The sequence below is a fragment of the Mus musculus genome, chromosome 3, assembly GCF_000001635.26.
Source record: "Mus musculus strain C57BL/6J chromosome 3, GRCm38.p6 C57BL/6J".
In the NCBI taxonomy this organism is placed as follows: Eukaryota; Metazoa; Chordata; class Mammalia; order Rodentia; family Muridae; genus Mus; species Mus musculus.
In genome coordinates, this window is record NC_000069.6 from 97685988 (window position 1) to 97706003 (window position 20016).

At 48.1% G+C, this 20016-nt stretch overlaps 1 protein-coding gene and 1 non-coding gene across 4 annotated transcripts in view; both read right to left on the bottom strand.

Annotated features, from left to right (window-relative positions):
- Positions 1-3840: 3840 nt before the first annotated feature.
- The window catches only part of Pde4dip (phosphodiesterase 4D interacting protein (myomegalin)), a 198880-nt gene continuing 182704 nt past the window's right edge, over positions 3841-20016 (bottom strand). For all 3 annotated transcript variants that reach the window (NM_001289702.1, NM_001039376.2, NM_001289701.1), the window contains 12 exons: positions 17180-17431; positions 16249-16380; positions 15571-15690; positions 13808-13997; positions 13122-13246; positions 11003-11227; positions 9892-10011; positions 8905-9131; positions 7949-8092; positions 6609-6747; positions 6334-6380; positions 3841-4866 (listed from right to left, as the gene is read on the bottom strand). In NM_001289702.1, coding sequence (NP_001276631.1) covers positions 4825-4866; positions 6334-6380; positions 6609-6747; positions 7949-8092; positions 8905-9131; positions 9892-10011; positions 11003-11227; positions 13122-13246; positions 13808-13997; positions 15571-15690; positions 16249-16380; positions 17180-17431 — 1763 coding nt within the window. In that variant the 3' untranslated portion in view covers positions 3841-4824. The remainder of the gene's footprint in view (positions 4867-6333; positions 6381-6608; positions 6748-7948; positions 8093-8904; positions 9132-9891; positions 10012-11002; positions 11228-13121; positions 13247-13807; positions 13998-15570; positions 15691-16248; positions 16381-17179; positions 17432-20016) is intronic.
- On the bottom strand, positions 4522-4575 carry Mir7225 (microRNA 7225). Its single transcript, NR_106084.1, has one exon. It is a non-coding gene; the product is annotated as a microRNA 7225 (primary transcript).

The window sequence follows — 20016 nt, forward strand, 5'->3', positions numbered from 1 at the left end:
AACAGTGCTCTCTACACACTCACTGCTGTCCCTGTCACACCCACCCCACCCCATCCACTTGTCCTCCTATTTTCCTTTAGCTCTTGTCTCCCTCGAAATCCACTCTTCCTTCCACCTGCTGTCTAATTGAGTGGCAGAAAAAGTGACAAATCAGAGAAAGATTTTGGCAAAACAGGATATGCCCAACTCTCACCAGAAGAGAGTAAAGGGAAGCTACTTAAAGGGGAGACACAGCGCAGGAGGAAGAGAGTGCAGCGCAGGAATACAGCAGAGTCCATGGAAAGCAGTGCAGTGGAGTTGAGAGGGAGAGTAGAGCAGAGAGAGGAGGAGGAGGTAGTTTTACCAGGAGACATGGTACTCCACCAGGAAAGGGACCTTTGTCCTGGTCTCCTGCTGTCCACCGCATCTGGAGCCTTCAGAGACCAGTCCTGACTGTGTAGGAGGAGAGGAGAAATACCCTGGGAGGAAGCTAGGGTGTTCCTACTCTTGCCTTCCTACCTGATGTGACTTAGCATCTGGGCAGCAGGCAGTGGCCTCACAGGAAGGAGAGTGTCATATGGGATGCTTATTTGAATGAATAGAGTCTGGGCTAAGAATAGCAGTTTTCCAGATTTCCACATGCTGACCTTGCCGTGGGCAAGGAATTGAATCATCTCTTCTTTTTTTGGCATCTCTAAAATGGTTAATGCATGTATTGCATAGAAGCTGTAGCATTCTGACAGAGTCTGTACATGAGTGCACTGTAAGAGAGTAGAGGATCACCCACAGCGGTTGGCTTAGATGATGATGGGTTCTAGGTAACTCTAAGTGACCAGGGACCAGTGAGCCCAAGTGAAAGACTGGGGAAGGGTTTATGCAAGTGTGGACCATGAGGTCAGAGCAGCTAAGGTTTCAGAATCAAGGGTCAAGGCAGACAGCTGACTGCAGGGCTCCAACAGTGCAAGCACAGGTGGTGTGGCCTTTCCACACTGGTGACTTGCAGGAGTCTAAAGTTGACAAAGCAGTACTTAATCACTTGACCCCCAATAAGCTAAAATCGAGAGGGGTGGTATTTCTTCTTCCTCTTCTTCTCCTTCTCTTTCTCCTTCTTCTTCTCCTCCTCCTCCTCCTTCCTTCTTCTTTTTCCTCCTCCTCTTCTTCCTCCTCCTCCTCCTCTTCTTCCTTCTATCTTTGGCCTGAGGCCATGGAAAAGTAAACAGATTTAAAAAAAAAAAAAAAAGCACACAAAAACTCCCCAAATGCCACACTCAGTATACAGACTTTTGTATCTTGGCTATATAATATACTTCATATGCTGATGGTATTGTCAATATTTACCAATCCTGGAAAGGTTTTCTATTGAATTGAATATATTGGCAGTATACCTACTCTGACATGCATATACAGGATGAACTATTGCTACCGTGAGCTATTAGTATGTCTGACATTTTAATCCCTTTATTTACTTATTTATGTATACATATGGTCACATGTGTGGAGGTCAAAGATAACTTGAAGTACTCAGTTCTCTTCTTCTACCATGTGGGTCCTAGAGATGGAACCCAGGTTGTCCTGGCTTGTTGGCAAGCACTTCTACCCACTGAGCCATCTTCCAGCCCAGTATGTCTATCCTTTCAGTTGCATTGTGTATATTTGTTGAGAACACTTTGACCTAATGTCTGCATATTTTGAGTGGAAAACATTAGCTGTAGCTCCAGTGCTGTCCACTGGGTCTCTAGAACTTAATTCTGTGAAACTGAAGCTTTGCATCCTCTGATGAAAACCTCCCCTTCTCTTCCAATGCATTGCCCATGGTGACCAATACTCAGCTCCCCTTCCAAGTCTTTGGATTGAGAGTACTGAGGTCAGTGAAGCACTGGATGCAGCAGCAGTTACAGAGACAATTAGGTCAGGGGGCTCTGACATCATGTGGACTGGCTCCTCAATGGATTCATAACTTCATGGCATTTTGGGGGAAGCAGGAAAGGGTTGGAGGTAGAGCCTAGTTGGAGATAGTGGGTCACCCTTGTGAGCACTAAATCCCTTGCACTTGCACTGTGGGTGGTTGTGAGCCATCATGTGGGTTCTGGGCACTGAACCCAGGTCCTCTGCAAGAGGCTTGGTTGGCTTTTTTGTTTGTTTGTTTGTTTGTTTGGTTGGTTGGTTGGTTTTTTCAAGACAGGGTTTCTCTGTGTAGCCCTGGTTGTCCTGGAACTCACTCCGTAGACCAGGCTGGCCTTGAACTCAGAAATCCGCCTGCCTCTGCCTCCCAAGTGCCTTGGTTAAAGGCATGCGCCACCACTGCATCCGGTTGGGTTTTTAAATTTATTTTTATGATTTTAAATTATGTGGTATGGGGTTGGCATGTGCACATGAGCCTGCAGGGACCAGCGTCATTGGGTCTCCCTGGAGCTGGAGTTATAGGCAGTTGTGGGCCACCTGACTTGGATGCTGGGAACCAAACATGTGTTCTCAAGAGCAGTATGTGCTCTTAACCACTGAGCATCTCTCCAGCTCTGCCTCTGGGTTTCTTAATGATTGCTTCTTCTCCTCCCCATCCTCCTCCTGCAGCCTCTCCCCCTCCTCCACTTACTCCTCCTCCTCCTTTGCTCCCTCCTCTTCCTCCTTCACCTTCTCCTTCTTTTTTTTTAGGCAAAGACTTTTATTAATTCTTTTCCAAACTTTATTCCCAGGCTTCTTCAGCTTAATTTGCCCCACAGAATAAATTGTCTATACACAAAAACTGAAAAGAGTAGACATGTCCAGGGGGTTTGGGCTTAGAATATTAAAGATCTAGATCTTATCAGATCTGTAAAAGAATTTTAAAAGTAGTTATGATTTAAAATAGTATCTCCTATAGCTTCTGAAAGTGAATCCTTCAGAAGTTGTCTCAGTTCAGTTTGTCTTGTTCTCAGAAGTGTCATCAAAATTCTCCACAAGATCTGGAACAACAGCAACTACTACTACTACGACTACTACAATTTCAACTACTTCTTTCTTTCTTCTTTCTTTCTTTCTTTCTTTCTTTCTTTCTTTCTTTCTTTCTTTCTTTCTTTCTTCCTTCCCTTCTTCTTCTTCTTCTTCTTCTTCTTCTTCTTCTTCTTCTTCTTCTTCTTCTTCTTCTTCTTCTTCTTCTTCTTCTCCTTCTCCTTCTCCTTCTCCTTCTCCTTCTCCTTCTCCTCCTCCTCCTCCTCCTCCTCCTCCTCCTCCTCCTTGTCCTCCTCCTCCTCTTCTTCTTCTTCCTCCTCCTCCTCCTCTTCCTCTTCCTCTTCCTCCTCCTCCCTCCTCCTCCTCTTCTCTAGTAGCAAATGGTGCTTTTCAATCAGCAGATTGTTTGGGCAACTTCAGCCAGTCTCCCTAAACTAGTCACTGCCTGCACCAAGCTGGTTTAAGCTGCAGAGAAGCATTTCTGTCAGCTGCTCTGTCTCAGTGGAGCCTGTAATTGTGAAGACTGAACTTCAGGGTTGTTGAAATGGACCACTGTTCCTTGGTTTGTAAACACGTTCCCCTCCTCACTATCAGAGATGTGTTCACACCTAACTTCCTTAAGAAGAACTGCAGTTTTTATCTCCTACTGTGGCTGTCCTATGGCCTATCTTCTTTCTGTGGGTGGTGCCTTTCCCACCAACACACACTTGTGCCTACAGTTTGGTGAGTTTTTCCTGGCTCACGACTATTTATTTCATTTTGTTGAAGTGGAATTCATGGGGGGATTAGGATTCACACTCGGGGTCTCTGGTAGACCCTCTGAGATAAGGTGCACACTGGGGGGGGGGCGCACAGATGGCAGCATGTCTTTCATATTCCATATCCTTTTTCTGGGAACTGGTACAGAAGTGAGAAGCAAAGGAAAATAATTTCTTTATACACAGTTTGCTTTAATAGCCATCAGAAAGACTGCTCAGCGTCTTCTCACCCATCAGTCTGCACATCATGTTGGCCTTCAACATATAGCCATAGCAACATATATAAATCTATATTATACATTTATACACACACCCACATCCGATGAGCACTGTGGAGACAGAGTCTTCAGTACAGAACAGACCTTGCCCATGCTATTAAAAGAGGCACTGTTGTGCTGTACGCTAGACATTCAATAGGCATGATGTGGCCACCAGTAGCCCCCAATTCCCCTAAGGGAAGTTAGGATTACAGGGGACAGCAGAGTTAAGGAAGTCGGTTCAACTTGAGATCATGTAAGAAAGGTGCTAGGCTAAGTGCGGGGCACCTAGAAGTTACCACATTCCGTTCACTGTGTAGACTCAAAGACCTCTGGTGTGGTGGTAGAGACCAACATACTACCAGGCTTGGCCCATAGGACTGGCCTGGCTCAAGAGTGGGTCTGTGAGGGGAGTTTGTTGGGTGCCAACAATGTCCGGCAGGGCAGTGCCACTCAATGGTGTGTGCTTTTACAGTTGTCTGAGGAGCGTTGGCATTGGGACCACACATCCTGTTTGTGGGCGGTGAAGTCCTAGTTCCCCTGAGTTGGCTATCTTGAGGGCAGATGGTGAGGTGAGAACTGTAACAAGGTGGGCACCGTGCTGCAGAGGCTGTCTAGAAGCAGTGCCAAGAGGGCTTCTACACAGTCTACGTGAGTTTTGCTTAGTGTTGGGCCCAGTGGGCCTTGGCTAATCATAGTCATTGCTTGCCAGGATACCACTTTCATTCCTGCCTGTCCCATGTGGACATATCTCGGTCCTTCTGTGGACCTCCAGCAGGGGAGGAGTGGACCAGGTAGTCCTCAGCAGATAGGCAGCTGCACAAGAGGTGGGCAGGCCCACCCTTCCTGCTCCTTTAAGGACCTCTGGCTCCGCCCCTTATGTGGCTCCTGGAAGGCAAGGGTCACAAGGCCGGAGTGCACGTCAGAGCCCTGAAGGATTTCATCTGCAGACAAGAAGAAAACAAACCTGGTCAGCATGAGTGTCCAGGCCCCGCTGGAGGCTGGAGTGAGGGGCACACGTTGCTGGAAGCTAGGAGCCTGATTAGGAGGGTAAGCAAGCACAGCGAGTAGGGGTGGGAGTGCTGGCCTGGAGAAGCCCTTGAAGCCCAGATTAGATGGAAGCCTTTCCCACTCCTGGACTCTTGCGGCTTAGACCTCTGTACACTGAGTGGCCAGACCCTGCCCAGCTCCCTGCAGGAGCCAGGTCATGTTCCAAACCAAGTAGTCCGAAGCAAATAAGCAAAAAGAAACCAAGAGGGTCTTTTATATCTCCCAAGAAAGAAGTGCTGAGCAAGAGAGGAGCCTGTGCAGGAGGAGAGCCGCTCAAGTCCTCCTGGTAAATGCATGTCCCAGTTATCTGAGAAGGGGTGGAGCCAGCAGGGCCCCCGAAGGTGAGCTGAGCTGAGATCTACCATGACAGACTTGGACAGCAGAATCACAGAGATGAAGGGGCCAGCCAAAGCCACACAGGCAGTTAGTGACAGGCCCAGTGCTGAGAGCCTTCCCAGGGGCCTAAGGAAACAGAGAGGAAAGCGTCCGCAGGCTGGGCCAGTGTCGCAAAGACTGCTGGGTTACCTTTGCTGGGACAGGAATATGGCTGCACAGCGGCAATCTCCTAAGTGCTGTGTTACAGAGGCTCGGGAAAGAAAGGAGTCGTCAGAGAATGAAGGGAAATTAGACCAAGACAAAAGAGTGTCCTACATTACAGCCCAGCCCCCTGTCCTTTCTGCATGGGCCTTAGCACTGCGGCAGATGCGATTAGGAAGTGTCTGAGGAGAGGCTCAGCTGCGCTGGCAGTGGCAAGTCTACCCTCAGAGGATAGTTTCTGATCCTTACGCCACATCATCTGCACCAAGTCTTTTCTCACACTGCTGCCAGGGAAAGAGGCCAGCCACACTTAGCATTTGTGATAATCATAGAGAACCAGCCAGAGATTGGCTATCTTCCCCCTCAAGAGGCAGTGTTCATTTTCAGGTTTCCTTCTGCATCAGTGAGCCAAGATAAGGATTGTTTGGATCCTTACAGACAAGGATGCTTCCCACCTCACAGTGTAGCGAGGGCCGTCTATAAGGCTCTCCTCTGCCTTCTTGTCTATGGAGCCCCTGAGGAAACGTGAGTGCACAGCAGGTCTCACAGGCAGACCCCAAGTGCCTCTGCCCTCCAGAGGAGGCAACTGCACTCCATTTCCTGGCCTACCCATCCCACATAAAGGACAGAAAACTAGAGAGAAAGGGAGAGAGGACACAAGATGAGGGCAAGCAGAGAGGGCAGGAGAGGGAGGCGGGACTTGCTGAGGGACCACACCCTACACCGAACCAGAAACCTTTTAGAATGTCAGCTAGCCAGGGGCATCAGACAGGATGAGAGTGGTGGGCAGGCTCTGTGGCTCAGAGCTACAGTATTGTCCTTACCTCTAAATTAGTCCGCGCTTTCTTCAAGACATCATGGGTCCTAGTCACTGGAAACATAAAACAGCCCCACAGACGTGCAAATTACCAGCTGAGCCTGGCTTGCTGGGCACATGCACTACCTAAAGCAGGGTCTCAGCTACTGGGTGTGGCCTGTTGCTAGCCACTCCCCCTCTATCCCCACCCTTACTTCTCAGTCCCTCCAGTCCCTCTAGTCACTGTTCATCTGCTGCAAGACTGAGTGTCAGGAAGAGCCCCCCACCTCCAGGGACACCTACAATGGCTCACGATGAATTGTTCCATGCTTTTCTTCCTCTGGTTGGCCCTCTTCAGACGTGCAGCAGTGTTCTGAAGGATCTGTTCCTGTTGGGATACTTGGGCTCGCAGGTCCAAGAGTTCTTTCTCCATCAGTTGTCCCTGAAGAAGAGGGACAGATTCAGACAACAGTCACCAGGCTGAACACACCCTGGACTTGGCAGCAAAGTGCTGCCATCTCCCAACCTTTAGTATTGAATTCCTGTCATTAAAACTTCCCTAGTAGGCTAGAGAGGTGACTCAGGGGGTCAAGAGCACTGACTGCTCTTCCAGAGGTCCTGAGTTCAATTCCCAGCAACCACATGGTGGCTCACAACCATCTGTAATGGGATCCCTGTTCTGGTGTGTGTGAAGACGGTGACAGTGTCCTCATATAAATAAAATAAAGAAATCTTAAAACAAACAAACAAACAAACAAACAAACTCCCCTAATGCCAGCAGGAGACAGCTGAGGACCAGGCCACCAGACAGAAATGGGGAGGGAAACTGAAGCCTGCTGGGGAGAACCCTGTTCTAGGCCAACACCAAATCTCAACCGCAAGCCAGAGCTCTGTTTAGTCTGGTAGAAAATCCTCAATTCCTTGTCATGAGTGACTTAGGAGTTCAGGGATGTTATATCTGAAGAGGTGGGACTGGCCTGAGGACAGTGGGAGTCTGCAAATATCTGCCACCACGGAGATGTGAAAGCACCTTGGATTAGCACAGTTGGGTCCATAAAAACATCAGTAACAGTCATCTGCAGCTGGAGTCTAGGACAGATCTCGAAATACCTCTGTCCACCAATCTGCCGGCCATAGCCCACCTGAGAGACAAGCAGACCCCAGGAGGTGGCTGGCTTTCCCAGGCCTGACCTAGAGACACAAGCTAAAGATTGTTGAGATCCCAGAGCATGGCTAAAAGAGTCCATTTGCTCATGATGGTGTTCATTCTATTGCCTTCGGTCAGTGCACCTTAGGGATGAAGTGTGCCAAATGGTTAACAGGGTCTCTTGACCAGCTCCGCCAAACTTCAGGGTACAAGACCTGGCAATGTCTGGATGTCCAGGCTGACTGTCTGCCCCCCATACTCTTTCCTTCTCTCTGATGTCTCATCAAGTGTTGGAGGGTGGGAAATGAACATGTTAGAGCTGCAGTGACTGAGCCACGGTGGCTCTGAGACTCGGGATGCTCCATGAAGATTCTGCCCATCCCTCCTTGCCATATAACCCCGGACCATCAGGAAAGCCAAAGGAATCAGGAGCAGGGCAGGGCCATACTGGCATGGAAAAGTCGGTTTTTAACCAGCCAAACACACAGCCTCTTACCTCTTTGCCTACCAGTACAGGACCATGAGTGTTTGGCAAGGCTGCTCTCCAGAACATGTTGAGTAGGGATGTTGACTCTTCTAGGGCGTGGTTCAGAGCCTTGGCGCTGCTCCGAAGCTCATGGGCACTTATGTTACCTGGTGCCTGGGGAAAGAAGACAGGGAGTCGTGAATATCATTGGAACTGGGATTTCTTGTTGCTCCAAGCATGGGACTCAAGTTTCCTGCATCACCAAGCACAGGAGATAGACCTGCTGAAATCCCTGGCTTTCCCTTACAGTTCTGGGACAGCTGGTCCCTTTGTCTAGAGTCTTCCCCCAGGATGCCCTACAAGCTTTCAAAACTCATTCCTGTGTTACATCCTCTAAGAAATTGTACCTTCCATGTCTGTAATGCAACCACAGAGGACAGACTGCTCCTCACACTGTGTTTATGGTACCTTATTTTGCATATCAACAGGGAACGCTATCTTGTTCTTTAGTAGTGGGTCCTTGTAGAGGAGGCTATCCTTTGCAAGGACCCATGAGTGTCCAGCTTCTCAAACAACTTTGTCATTGGTGCCTACTCCCTCTCAACTACTAAGCTCCCTGGAGAGTTTTGATGGCTTTCTCCCCTCCTCTGCTCAGTCTGAACAGGGCAACCTGGGTTATCAGGTTTGCTCCCTTCCACATATGCAAGTTCATATGGATGCCTGTCCGCACGATTGACTTTAGTCTACCTAGCTGGGGCTGTATGCCAGCATCCTTATCATGAAGTGCAGGGTTTTCTGAAGTTCTTGGTCAAAATATCAAGTCAGCCTGTTCTGTAGCAGAGTGAAAACAGGAGACAGAGAAGGGCCTGGGTGGGATAAACACAAGCCACTTCCCGGCTGCTGGGAGATGGGAAGCCTAGAAGTAAGGACTTCGCAAAGAAGGTGCAGCCAGAGTACGAGCGTAACTAAGAGGTTCAGGTAATTACCTCTGTGTCCTGAGCTTCTTGCCCAGGGATGCTGCGTGCTGACCTCATGAGAGACAGTATCTTTTGAATCAGCAGCTTGCCTTCCCCAATCTGCTGTTGCAGAGCATCGTAGTCATCAACATGGCCGATGACGTGTCTTCCGTGTTTGTTGGCAAATGGGCCATCGGTAGCATCGACCTCCAGCTTGGGAGGGTTCTTCATTGCTGCAGAATCATCTGAACTTAGCTCTGACAAAGAAGCAAAAGTAGGATCCATTGTTACATATGATAACGACCTCAGTTCGAACTCCAAGGGGATAATGAAAGAGGCAAGGAGCGAGTCAGCCTTCAAAACTATAGGATGGCAGAGTCCACAGAGCATTCCGTGTTCTGTATAATCATTCTTATATCACTTTGATAGACACATCGTTACTGGGTTGTGGTAGTGTCACCAGACAGAATTTCATTTTGATGGCATTAACTTATTGGGAAGACACATCTTAACTGTGGTCAGGAGTGTTCTCTAGACAGGCTATCCTGAGCCTGACAGAGTTTGGCAGGGGCTCTAAGCACTAGCATACATGCGTTCCTGGCTCTCTGATTCTGATGTCAGATGCTATGGGAGAAGCTCCCTTAAGCTCCTGTGACACACTTGCTCTGGTGGAGTGTAACCTGCAGGGGTGAGCCAGAAGCACACCTTTCTCACCTGCTTTGCTTTCTCAGGAAACTTGGTCACAGCAAAAAGAAAAGATATTGTGACATCTTTCAACAGGTGAAATATTCAGGGTAAATACTATTAATGTGTAAGTTTCTAGGTAAAGAATGATGAATACAGGAGCCGTACTCAAGGGCAGAGCAATGACAGAGCAACCAAGGCAGAGGACTGTGCATAGCACGAGACTGAGAAAGATCTCTAGGCACAGGTACGGCAGGTTCAGAGAGCCAACCGAAGGTTGTTTGCGTCAATAATTCCCCATCACCACCTGAGTCCTTTCACCGCTTTATTTACCGTTGTTTGTCCTGGTGACAATGGCATGGTCTGAGCCAGGAGCGGAGCAAGAAGAGTTGGGGAGGACCATGGCTGGGGAATTCAAGCCAACGTCCCGCACTGGAGGGGAAGCAGCGGAACCTAGGGAATGAAACAGCCACTGTGTCAGGTCTGCCAGAACGCTGCACACTGAGCCACACAGTGCATGCCTAGCCCAAGATCAACCTCGGAACCAGCACTCACAGGCCACAGCACAGGGAGGCGGCAGGGCACCTAGTGTGCGCTCTTCTATTGATGTGAATGTTTCATGAGAATGTCATTTCTAGTTGAAAAAATCGGTAGGTATTTTATAAGACCGATTTTGGATATAATTTTGGATGTAGGGTCTAGTACCATCATGACTGGAAGTGAAATGCAAATGTGCACAGATGTACATAATATAGATGTTAACATGTAGAAGAACACTTGACACGGCACTGAGAAAACAAATAGTTTACCGTGGAATGAATGGGTTCGCAAAGGGTGCAGTTCAGCAGTTTGGCCATCACCCTGGATGTTAGAAACTACAGCAAAGCTCAGGCACCTGGTCCTGGTCCTGATTCTTAGACCCAGTGACCCTTGCTTGCCTACTAACTGTCTTGGGATTCAATTTTCTCATGAGAAACACAGAAGAGGGGAAAGTGCCCTATTTCAAAAAATTTGTATATATGAGGAAACTGGTAAATTCCAAAGCACTACATAAATGTGAGGAATCAATCCTTATTGTTTCAAGCCTTTGACAATTATTTTATTTAATACTATAGAAAACCATACGGGCTATATTTTTTTTTATAAGCCCCATTTTCAAGTGGAGTAAACTAAGAGTAAGACACTTGAGCGTTTAAGACAAAGTAAGTTTCAGATGTAATTACCTCTGTGCCCTGAGCTTCAAGTCCAGGGATGCTGCATGCTGGCTTGTGAGAAGCAAACTCAGAATCTGGAGACAGGCCTGATCTTAACTGCCAGGCTGTCACTCGGGAGGCCCCAGAACATCCCCAGATTCTGTCTGACCCTCACTGATGGGTTCAGCAAGACTGTCCCGTCCCACAGACATCCCAGAGCAGAGGGCTCTGGCTCTCCTCTTCTTCCCTACCTTGGTGCAGGTTTGCTGGCTCTGCCTTGTCTGGGAAGCTCTGGCCAACAGCGATGGGGCCGAGACTGGCTTTGCCAGCACCACGATCCATCTGCTGTTCCAGCTGTAGCCGAAGACGGTTGTTCACTTCAATGCTCTGCTCCAACTGTCCTCTCAGAGCTCGAATCTCTGCCACCAGGCAGCTTAACTCACCCGGGACTTGGTGACAGGAATCTAGGCTAAAAGCTGAAAGTAGAAGGGAGGACACCTAATGGCACCAGTATGCATTTCCATGTAATAGTCAGATATTGCTCTGTGACATTCCTTTCTGCCAAGGGTCCCACTGGAGTCTCAGGGGCTTGGCCACACGTCTGTGGGATACAACCTTCTCATTCAGCCCTGGGAGCACAGCAAGGTTGCATATAACTAGCCTGGGATTTCTCTGAGGGTCAGATTAGTCATGTGTGCCCATGAGGCGTTTGGACTGGCAGGTGAGAATATGCCTACTGCGTCATCTCCCTGTTAAACTTTGTACTGCAGGCTAGAAAGCAGGTCAGCACTGAACGAAAAAGGAGTGAAGGTCGAGGGAGGACAACTGACGGATTCCATATGCAGGGAGGATAATCCGAACACGTGGGGCTTCTGGGGACAAAACACGGGAAGTCAGTCAGGTCTTAGACCTGGGCTCAACATTCCTAAGTGAAGTTTCAATTTCTCTTCACCACTTACCACACGCATTTGATATGGAAGGATAAAAAGATCTAATCAACAGTCCAACCTGAGAGCCACTTATATTTTGAAGGGCAGAATTAGTTTTGGATTTTACCAAGACTTTATCTATACCTCCAACTACCTGCAGGGCGCAGCTGCCCTCAGCCCTCAGGCCTTAGCCCAACACATAATTATTTTTGTCACCGGCTACGTGGACAGTCTAAGCAGACAGAGACTGGCTGTCCTCCCACCTCTTCAGGAATGCTTTGTCATCAAATGAGTACAGGAAAAGCCTGCAGCTTTAGCTACCTTGCTGGATTTTGGAATTCAAATGAAGAATTAGTAGTAATTGGTTTGAAATGAACTCAGGAAGGCCCATGCACTAACAGAACACAGCATGAAAAGGATACACAAACCCAGTGTGTGTGTGTGTGTGTGTGTGTGTGTGTGTGTGTGTGTGTGTGTGTGTGGTGCAGGGGAAGGGTGGTCATGATGAAGCAGCTTCATGGATGAAGGTTCTAGTGTGTTTTCTCTTCCTCTCATTCCAAGTTCTCACTAACTTTTGACTGTTTTTTGAAAAAAATATTCCCAGCATTCATTGCCCTTATCTTCCAGTTGTACCATATCTCTTATCACAATTTTAAATTTTTTTGAAATTATATCATTTCACCCTTCCCTTTCAACCATATAACCACCCCCTTCCAGCTCATGGCCTAATTGTTTCACACACACACACACACACACACACACACACACACCTGCTCAGTCCCTATAATGTCACTCCTGTGTTTTCTGGGCTGAGCATTTGATGGTGGATAACCAGGTGATGCACTCTTCCCTAGGGCCTGTGGTCCTCTGCCCAGGGCTGGGGCCTTATTTGCTATCCCCCTTCTGAATTAGCATGGCTATTGCTGTCCTTTATCTCCACAGTAGGACCTTGTCTCTTGATCTAAAAACACTGCTACATTTATCCAAAATTCTTCCCAGACTGGAGGTCTCCTAAGTCCTGACTCTAGTATGTTCCATAGACTCAGCATCTTAAAACTCTGGAGCCGTCTTCCTGGAAAGTAAACTCTGGTCTTGAATTTTAGGCTTTCTATGTGGCAGCAGCCTCCCTTCCCACTGCCCTGACTTCTTACCTCTCCTTTCTTTTGGTTTTGAGTCGGTTTCTCCACTTGGGGAAGGGAGGCGGGATAGATGCTGATGGTATGGGCTGTCATGGTCTGTCCTTCAGCACAGGTAAGGATCCTTTCAGATGGTGACAGCCCTAGGGTATTTCTTTATATAAACCATGCTATAATCTTGCTCCTGATTAAGTTGCTTTTTTTTATTAAGTGGGTGAAGTGATCTTTCAGTCTGTCCTTAAGGGTACCCAGGCTTGATCTGCTCATGTCAACCCTTGGGCTTTGGTGAGAATGGGGGCTCATACCTTTCAAGGCCTTCTTGGGATTTTCACAGAGGGACTCGTAGATCTGGAGCTCTGACTGCAGGGACAGGGAGAGCTGCTGTTTCTCTTCGCACTGTTGTTGCAGGAGGGCCAGCTTGTGCTGCAGCCTGCCAAGGAGAGGCAAGGGTTTACTGAGCCAAGTGGGAGAAATGAGCCTCGAGCCAACCTTTGCCTCAGTTGGCCTGGTAGGATGGCCTGGCCATCACATTCATTTGGCAGACTCTGGGGCAGGTAAAGTTAGTTAGCCTGAAGTTGGAACACTAGCTCTGTGTGCAGGCAGCAGTGTAAGCACACTACAAGCCCCTCTCTGCCCCACAGTGCTCTCCACATTGACAGAAAGATGCAGGGCTTCCACTGGGATAACAACTTGCAGTTTATGGCAAGAGTGATGTCATGCATCTAGTGAGAAGGGTGGGACTGCTCTCCTGCCAGTCTCTGACAGATGGAAACCTCTGTAATAGGATTTTATCACTCTACTTCATACTATAAAAACACTATTCTCTCTTTTTGTGTGTGTGTCTCAAATAGAGTCTTCCTTTTGCTCCAAGTGACCAGTGAGGCAGAAGAGTAAAGAAGGAACTGAAGTTCCCAAAGGAGGAAACTACTGATTTGTCAATATCCCTTCTGCACTGAGAAGCCGGGCCATTCCATATCAAGGCCCTGCCTACCTGGAGTTGTTTTCCTGGAGCGACAGCCTCTCCTCTCGGAACTGCACGATCTCATCCTGCTTCTCCTGCAAGTCTTCCAGGAGCTGCTGCCGCTCAGCCTTCTGCTGCTCCAGCTCCTTCTCCAGCTCCTGAAGCTGGGATCTGGAGGAGAGCAGAGCCTCCCGCAGGTGATCCACTTCCTGGGAGTGTCCTGATGAGCGGGACACAGGGGTATTTATGTCATGGCCTGAAGCCCATGAGAAAGACAAACCCAAGCACACGTGAGGCCAGGGGAAGGAAGGTCCCGTGTGGCCGAGCAGTCTGGCTTAGTGGACCCTACGTACTGGGGCTTGGGTGGCAGTGGTGTTTGTGGTATCTGACCCTCCATTTAAGAACACCTGCCCTAGCTCTTAGAGGAGACAGCGAGTTCCCGAAGCTCAGCGTTTTCTAGGTGTTCGTGGGCAGCTATTCAACTGTACACCTCCAGTCTTATCAAAGACCAGCACTGATTTCTTGTTTGTGGTTTTTAGAACATATTCTTTTTCAATTCTTTTGAAAATGTGGACAGCTGGTGTTTTCTGGCCATGTGATACCTCTCTGGTCAAAACTTCTTAAAGATGATCTGTAGGGACTCTTTATATAAGGCCAGTCCTTGGGTATAACTGTGTTCATTTGGAACTCTTACTATTTCCTATCTGTGAGGCTGCCCTCCTCTGTCCCAGCATGCACTGGTAGATTAATTTCTCTGCCTTGCCCTCATCCAGCAGTCTTAGTCATCCTCCAGCAAGGGCCCTGCCTCTCATGTCTTTCTGAACTGACTTAGTACAAAAGTACTAAGGAGTTTCCTTAGAAATAGTTCTTCTCGTCTTTTGCCTCCACAAGGATTCTTTCATTCTGGACTTAATCCTTTGATATATCGCTCTTAGTCTTTTAATGGCCATTAAGTAGATTTTTTTTGTAAATAAAAATCATTTGTTACTAGTTATACATTGATTTAATCAAGTCAACTAATACTATGTAATTTGCCTCTCAGGCCACATAGGCAATAATGCCCACTTATAGATGACCATTAAGTAGGGTTGGGAAAGTTCTAGAGAACATGGAACCATAGGAGGACCGCCGGAGAGCAGCCTGAAGAGGACTGTAGGGAAAGGCAGAGGAATGGCAGAACAGGACCCAGACAGCTGTCCAGAGCTGTACTTATTTGAGGCTGTATGAGAAAATACACACAAGCATGCTCTCTGGTTTTATGGTTCCAATCAGGTGTGAGCAGACAGAAGGGGATGGATTCCAAACTGACCGGTCAGGCACTGTTATTGAATATAGGCAGGCTTTCAAAAGGGATAACCTTCCTAGAGCCATTCTGTCTTAGAACCTAGGAGCCTGAGGGCGAGGGTTAGGATCTCTTATGGCAGTGGTTCTCAACCTTCTTAATGCTGAAACCCTTTAATACAGTTCCTCATGCTGTGGTGATCCCCAGACATAGAGTTATTTTTGTTTTTACTTCATAACTGTAATCTTGCTTCTGTCATGAATCATAAAACGTCTGTGTTTTCTAAAAGTCTTAGGCAACCCCTATGAAAGGGTCACTTGACCCTCCTCAAAGGGTCTTGAACCACAGGTTGAGAACCACTGCCTTGGGAGTAGCCCTTTGAAGACAGATTAGCAATGTAAATATTGGGCTGGTAACTAAACCTTCTCTTTGCTTTTTCCAACTGGTGATTGCCCTGGCGAGGATAGAGATAGTCCTAGGAGGACTGTAAGTCTGGGTTTACACAACCTACCTCTGGAAGCATGGCTGAGCCGTGTCTGCAGGCTTTGGTTTTCTTCCCTTAGGGCTCTGTTCTCATTGTAGAGCTGAGGCATGGACTCCAGGCCCTGACTGTAGAAGTGAGAGGTGGAACCTGTCCCGGACAACACACACGTCCCATGTTACATCCCCTCAAAGATCTGCTGTCCCAACCCAGCAGCAAGCTCCAGCCCTCAAGGCCTGGGATTAACTTGAGCATAATGGCTGGATGCTGAGCAGTGTGTGTGTGTTTTCAGACCATGCCGTCTTTGTGTGCACCCAGCACTTGTACCCATTATATCAGTGTAGGACGCGTCTCCTAACTAGCTGGGGAGGAATGAGCAGTTGCATATACAAAGAGTGACATCCAAATGACAACATCTTGTGGGATGGGGGAGGTAGGGACTAATGGCCTCCTGAGTGAAGTGGGTCGGGGGTGGGTCTTCATAGACCTGCCTCTACTGGTTATCAATCACAAGGACACAGTGCATATAAACAGGTTAAGGACGAGAGGCCAGATCTTTGTCTGAGGAAAGTCAGTCTCTGAGCTCAGAGTGCACAGCAGAAATAACGGCTCTCCATACCCTCCAACCCTCGCCTGACTGTGACAATCCAGTAAAGAGTATCGGACTGATTAGAAAAGCGTGAGGCTCTGCCTAGTGGCCTTGCCTACCGTTTTCTCGGGCAGTGGAGCTGAGCCTGTGCTGCAGCTGCTCCCGCAGCCGGTCATTGACACATATGGACTCCTCCAGGCGCTGGCGCAGGTTCCGGATCTCACCTAAATGCTCTTCCAACAGGTCAGCGCCTGCAGCCATCATCCCCGGACAGGGCAGAAGCAGGAGACACAAGGCTGGTTACTAGGGTGAGGTGAGCTCTGCCAGTGGACAACCCAGCCTGTCCCCCAATGTCGCCTTCCTTTTGCCCACAGTGTCCTTTCACACAGTCAATCAGCTCCACTTAGTGACACAGGAGCTTCATGACCATAGGGTGGCCTCTTGCTAAGGAAAGCCCACGGGCCTCCATTCTTGGCGAACGGGGGCTTCAAATCACTGAGAAAATAACCGACAGATCTAACTGAGCCCAACTGCCATCTGGAAAGGCGGATCCACCTCTCGGGTGTGGTTTTGGGGGTGAAAAGGAAGGCCTTACTGCCTTTTTTTTTTTTTTTCCAATTCCTTTTCCTGATAAGCTACTCAATAGCTTTTAGCAAAATCCATTCTTTCCCACCTAGAAAAAAGACCTAAGGTAAAAACCACATGCCTTCAACCTACCAATCGTAGCTAAGGACTGATGCTCGATGCTTTCACATGTCACTTTTAGTCAGGCAGGAAGAAGGAATCCCCTGCATGGTTCTAGGACCCCGAAGGACCCAGGAGAGGCAGCACTGCTAGGTTACAAGTGAACTGACTCACTTCTGGCTTTCTCTTGGAAATTCAGTTTCTTGCTGTTGGGACCGGGCTGCATTGTGCTTTTTGCCATAGTTATGCTCTTCTATCTGCTGTGACTGGATTTTGTGCATAGAGCATGTATGAGGGGTAGAGACTGTTGTATCCTTTCTATGTATTTCCTGACCGAGGAGAGAAGGTCCCAGCTCTGTGCCTTACCAGTGGGCTTGGAGTTAAGCTGGTACATCGAGGAGCCTGAGGACAGCTCCCCAGAGACGCTCCCTTTCTGGGGCCTCATCATGTCCCACTGGCCGCTGCTTCCCAGGTATCCAGGCTCCAGGATTCGTCCCAGCTCTATGGTGCTCCTTGTCGGAGTGTGGGGCTGGGCAGGGTTGATGTAGTGGGGAGAGCTAGCTTCAGTCTGGTTGCTGAGCAGCGTGGATGTGGAGGCGGGAGGGGCAATGCTAACACCTGGGCAGATAGAAACACAGTGAGAGAGGGTATCAGTAGCCAAGAGCGGTAAGGGAATCGAGATGGCTGAGAATGGAGACTAGCAGTGGACACGGGGTCGGGGAGGGGGCAGGGGGAGGTTAGTACCCCAGTTCATCACAGAATATCGGTTAGATGAAGACTCAAAGCCTCAAGCCTGACTTTCACCCTCTGCATTTCTGAGCAGGAGACACCCAGAGGAGGGTCTGAAAAGCCCAGGGGCTCCATTCCTCGTTCCTACTGTTATTCCTCATGATCGAATCCAGGAAAGTTCCGGAAGTAGGAGACATCCCATAGTTAGGGATTAAGAATGTGATGGGCTATCTGACTGGGCACACCCACAGGTGGTAGCATCTGTTTGCTTGTGCTTGCCTTTGCCCAACGCTAACCAGTTGGTTTTTCCGTGCCTCCTTCAGGGAGACAGGGGATAGGACTTTTCCAGATTGAAGAACTCTTTGTTCACGTTGGAAAACCTCCTGTATAAGAAAAGTTGTGATCTGGATCCCCTCCACGGCCATCAAACCTTAAAGCAATGGCTCTCAACCTGTGGACTGCAACCCGTTTGGGGATGAATAACCCTTTCACAGGGGTTGCATATCAGACATTTGCATTATGATTCATAACAGTAGCAAAATTACAGTTATGGAGTAGCAAGAAAATAATTTTATGGTTGGGGGTCACATATGTATTAGAAAGGATAAAGACCATTGACTTAACGAACCATCAAGCTCATCCTAAGGAGGGCAGCGGGACCTCCTCTTCCCTAGGATGACGCTTTCAAAGACCCTATGAAAATGAGGCCTCTCGTTGAGCACTGTAAGAAGAGGCAGGAGTTCAGGTGATGTCCTTTATAGCCTGTTTCTGATCTATCTAGGCAGTGTCTGAAAGGAGGGCCCCTATGCAGGGTTTAGATTACTAGTTCTGTTTTTTAAAGCCAAGAACAGGGAAGGAATGTTTGGGGCGGGGGTGGGGGGGTGGGGGGGTGGGGGGAAGGGCTGTGTGTGTGTGCAGAGGGATGCACAGGGCCATAGTTCAGTGTGGAAGGCTGATTTCTTCCAATGATTATCAACACAGGCAAAGTAGACAGGCAGCTCCCTCTAAGCAAACAGGATTGAGGCCATTCATCATTTCCTCCAAGCATATCAGACTCTGGGCAAAGATTGGTACAACTACAACTGCTACTGACAGATTTTCATCCTCAATTAGAACTAGTTCTCACATCTGCTAGAATCGCCTAAGGTAATCACACACACACACACACACACACACACACACACACACACACACACATACATCTGGGCTACCACAGATAGGTGTAAGATGCATTTTGAGCACTGGACATTTAGGAAAGTCATCTCAGGAGATTTTAACAAGCTGTAACTTTGAGAAGTATTGTGGTTGGCCTTTCCTTCTCCCGTTATTCTAGTCACTCATTAGGCTTAAAGCAGAGGAGACTAAGGATTTCAGCATTTATACTTTTTAGTGGGGACTTAACAAAGATAAGATTTCCTATTCCTTTCATACCTGATGCTACCGTAGCCCTAAACAAGGCAAGGACCAAGAGAGGCTTTAAGTCCATTGGTACCAGTGATTGGTATCTTTGTGATCCAGTTTCCTCCGGTTACACATACAGAACTTCTGCCTTATAGCATGCAAAGCCATCATGTCAGGAGCTCTTAGCCCCACACACACCTGGGAAGCTTCCATGTGCCAGTGTCTACATGGAAAAGTGATTCACAATAGACAGTGAGCACTGGGTGATGGTCCCTCAGAGAGAACCATGCCTACAGATGGGAAAGGAAGGGCTACAGTATTCTTTACAAAGGCTGGGCTCATCTGAACCAACATCAAGGGCCTGAGACTGTAACTCCAACCCACGATGCACAGGGTTTTCCTTCCATTTTTTCCTTTCCACAAAGATCTGTTGACAGTCATAAAAAGGTACAGAAAAGTGGGATGGAGAGAAGGAAATAGAAGCCAAAAAATGTATATACCATCTCAACACAAGACAGATTTGTTGGTGCCAGAATTCTAACAGAACAGTCTTAGGTCGTCATAAGTCCTAGACCATCAGCTGGTCTCTAAAGAGAAAGAGAACTCAGCTCTAAAGAATAGCCAGAGTGTTTCCACTGGGCTCTGCCCATAGCCTAAGCATCGGGGCATCTAAACTACCCTAGTGCAAAGGTATGGGGGAAATCACACAGCAGATGCAGAAGACAGGCTCCAAAGCCATCTCTCATCTCTCCCACTAGGCCATTACCTTGAGTCTTTGCTGCCTCCTCTAACTCCATGCACTACATAGGACTCGTGGGAGGCTCAGGCAAGACTATAGTAGTGTTGTGTAAGCTCTACACTGATGTTCTAGAGAAATACTGGTTTGAGAAGATTTACCTAAGATTTCATAGCCAACAGAATTGCCAATGTTTCCTGAAAACTTGGTATGGTCTCGTGGATTCTGTAAATCAAGCTGGGTGTGCATTAGACAAACTATCCATTGGGGGGTTGACAAAAAACAAAACAAAAACAAAAACAAACAAACAAACAAAACCCCCAAGCTGATCCAAGTG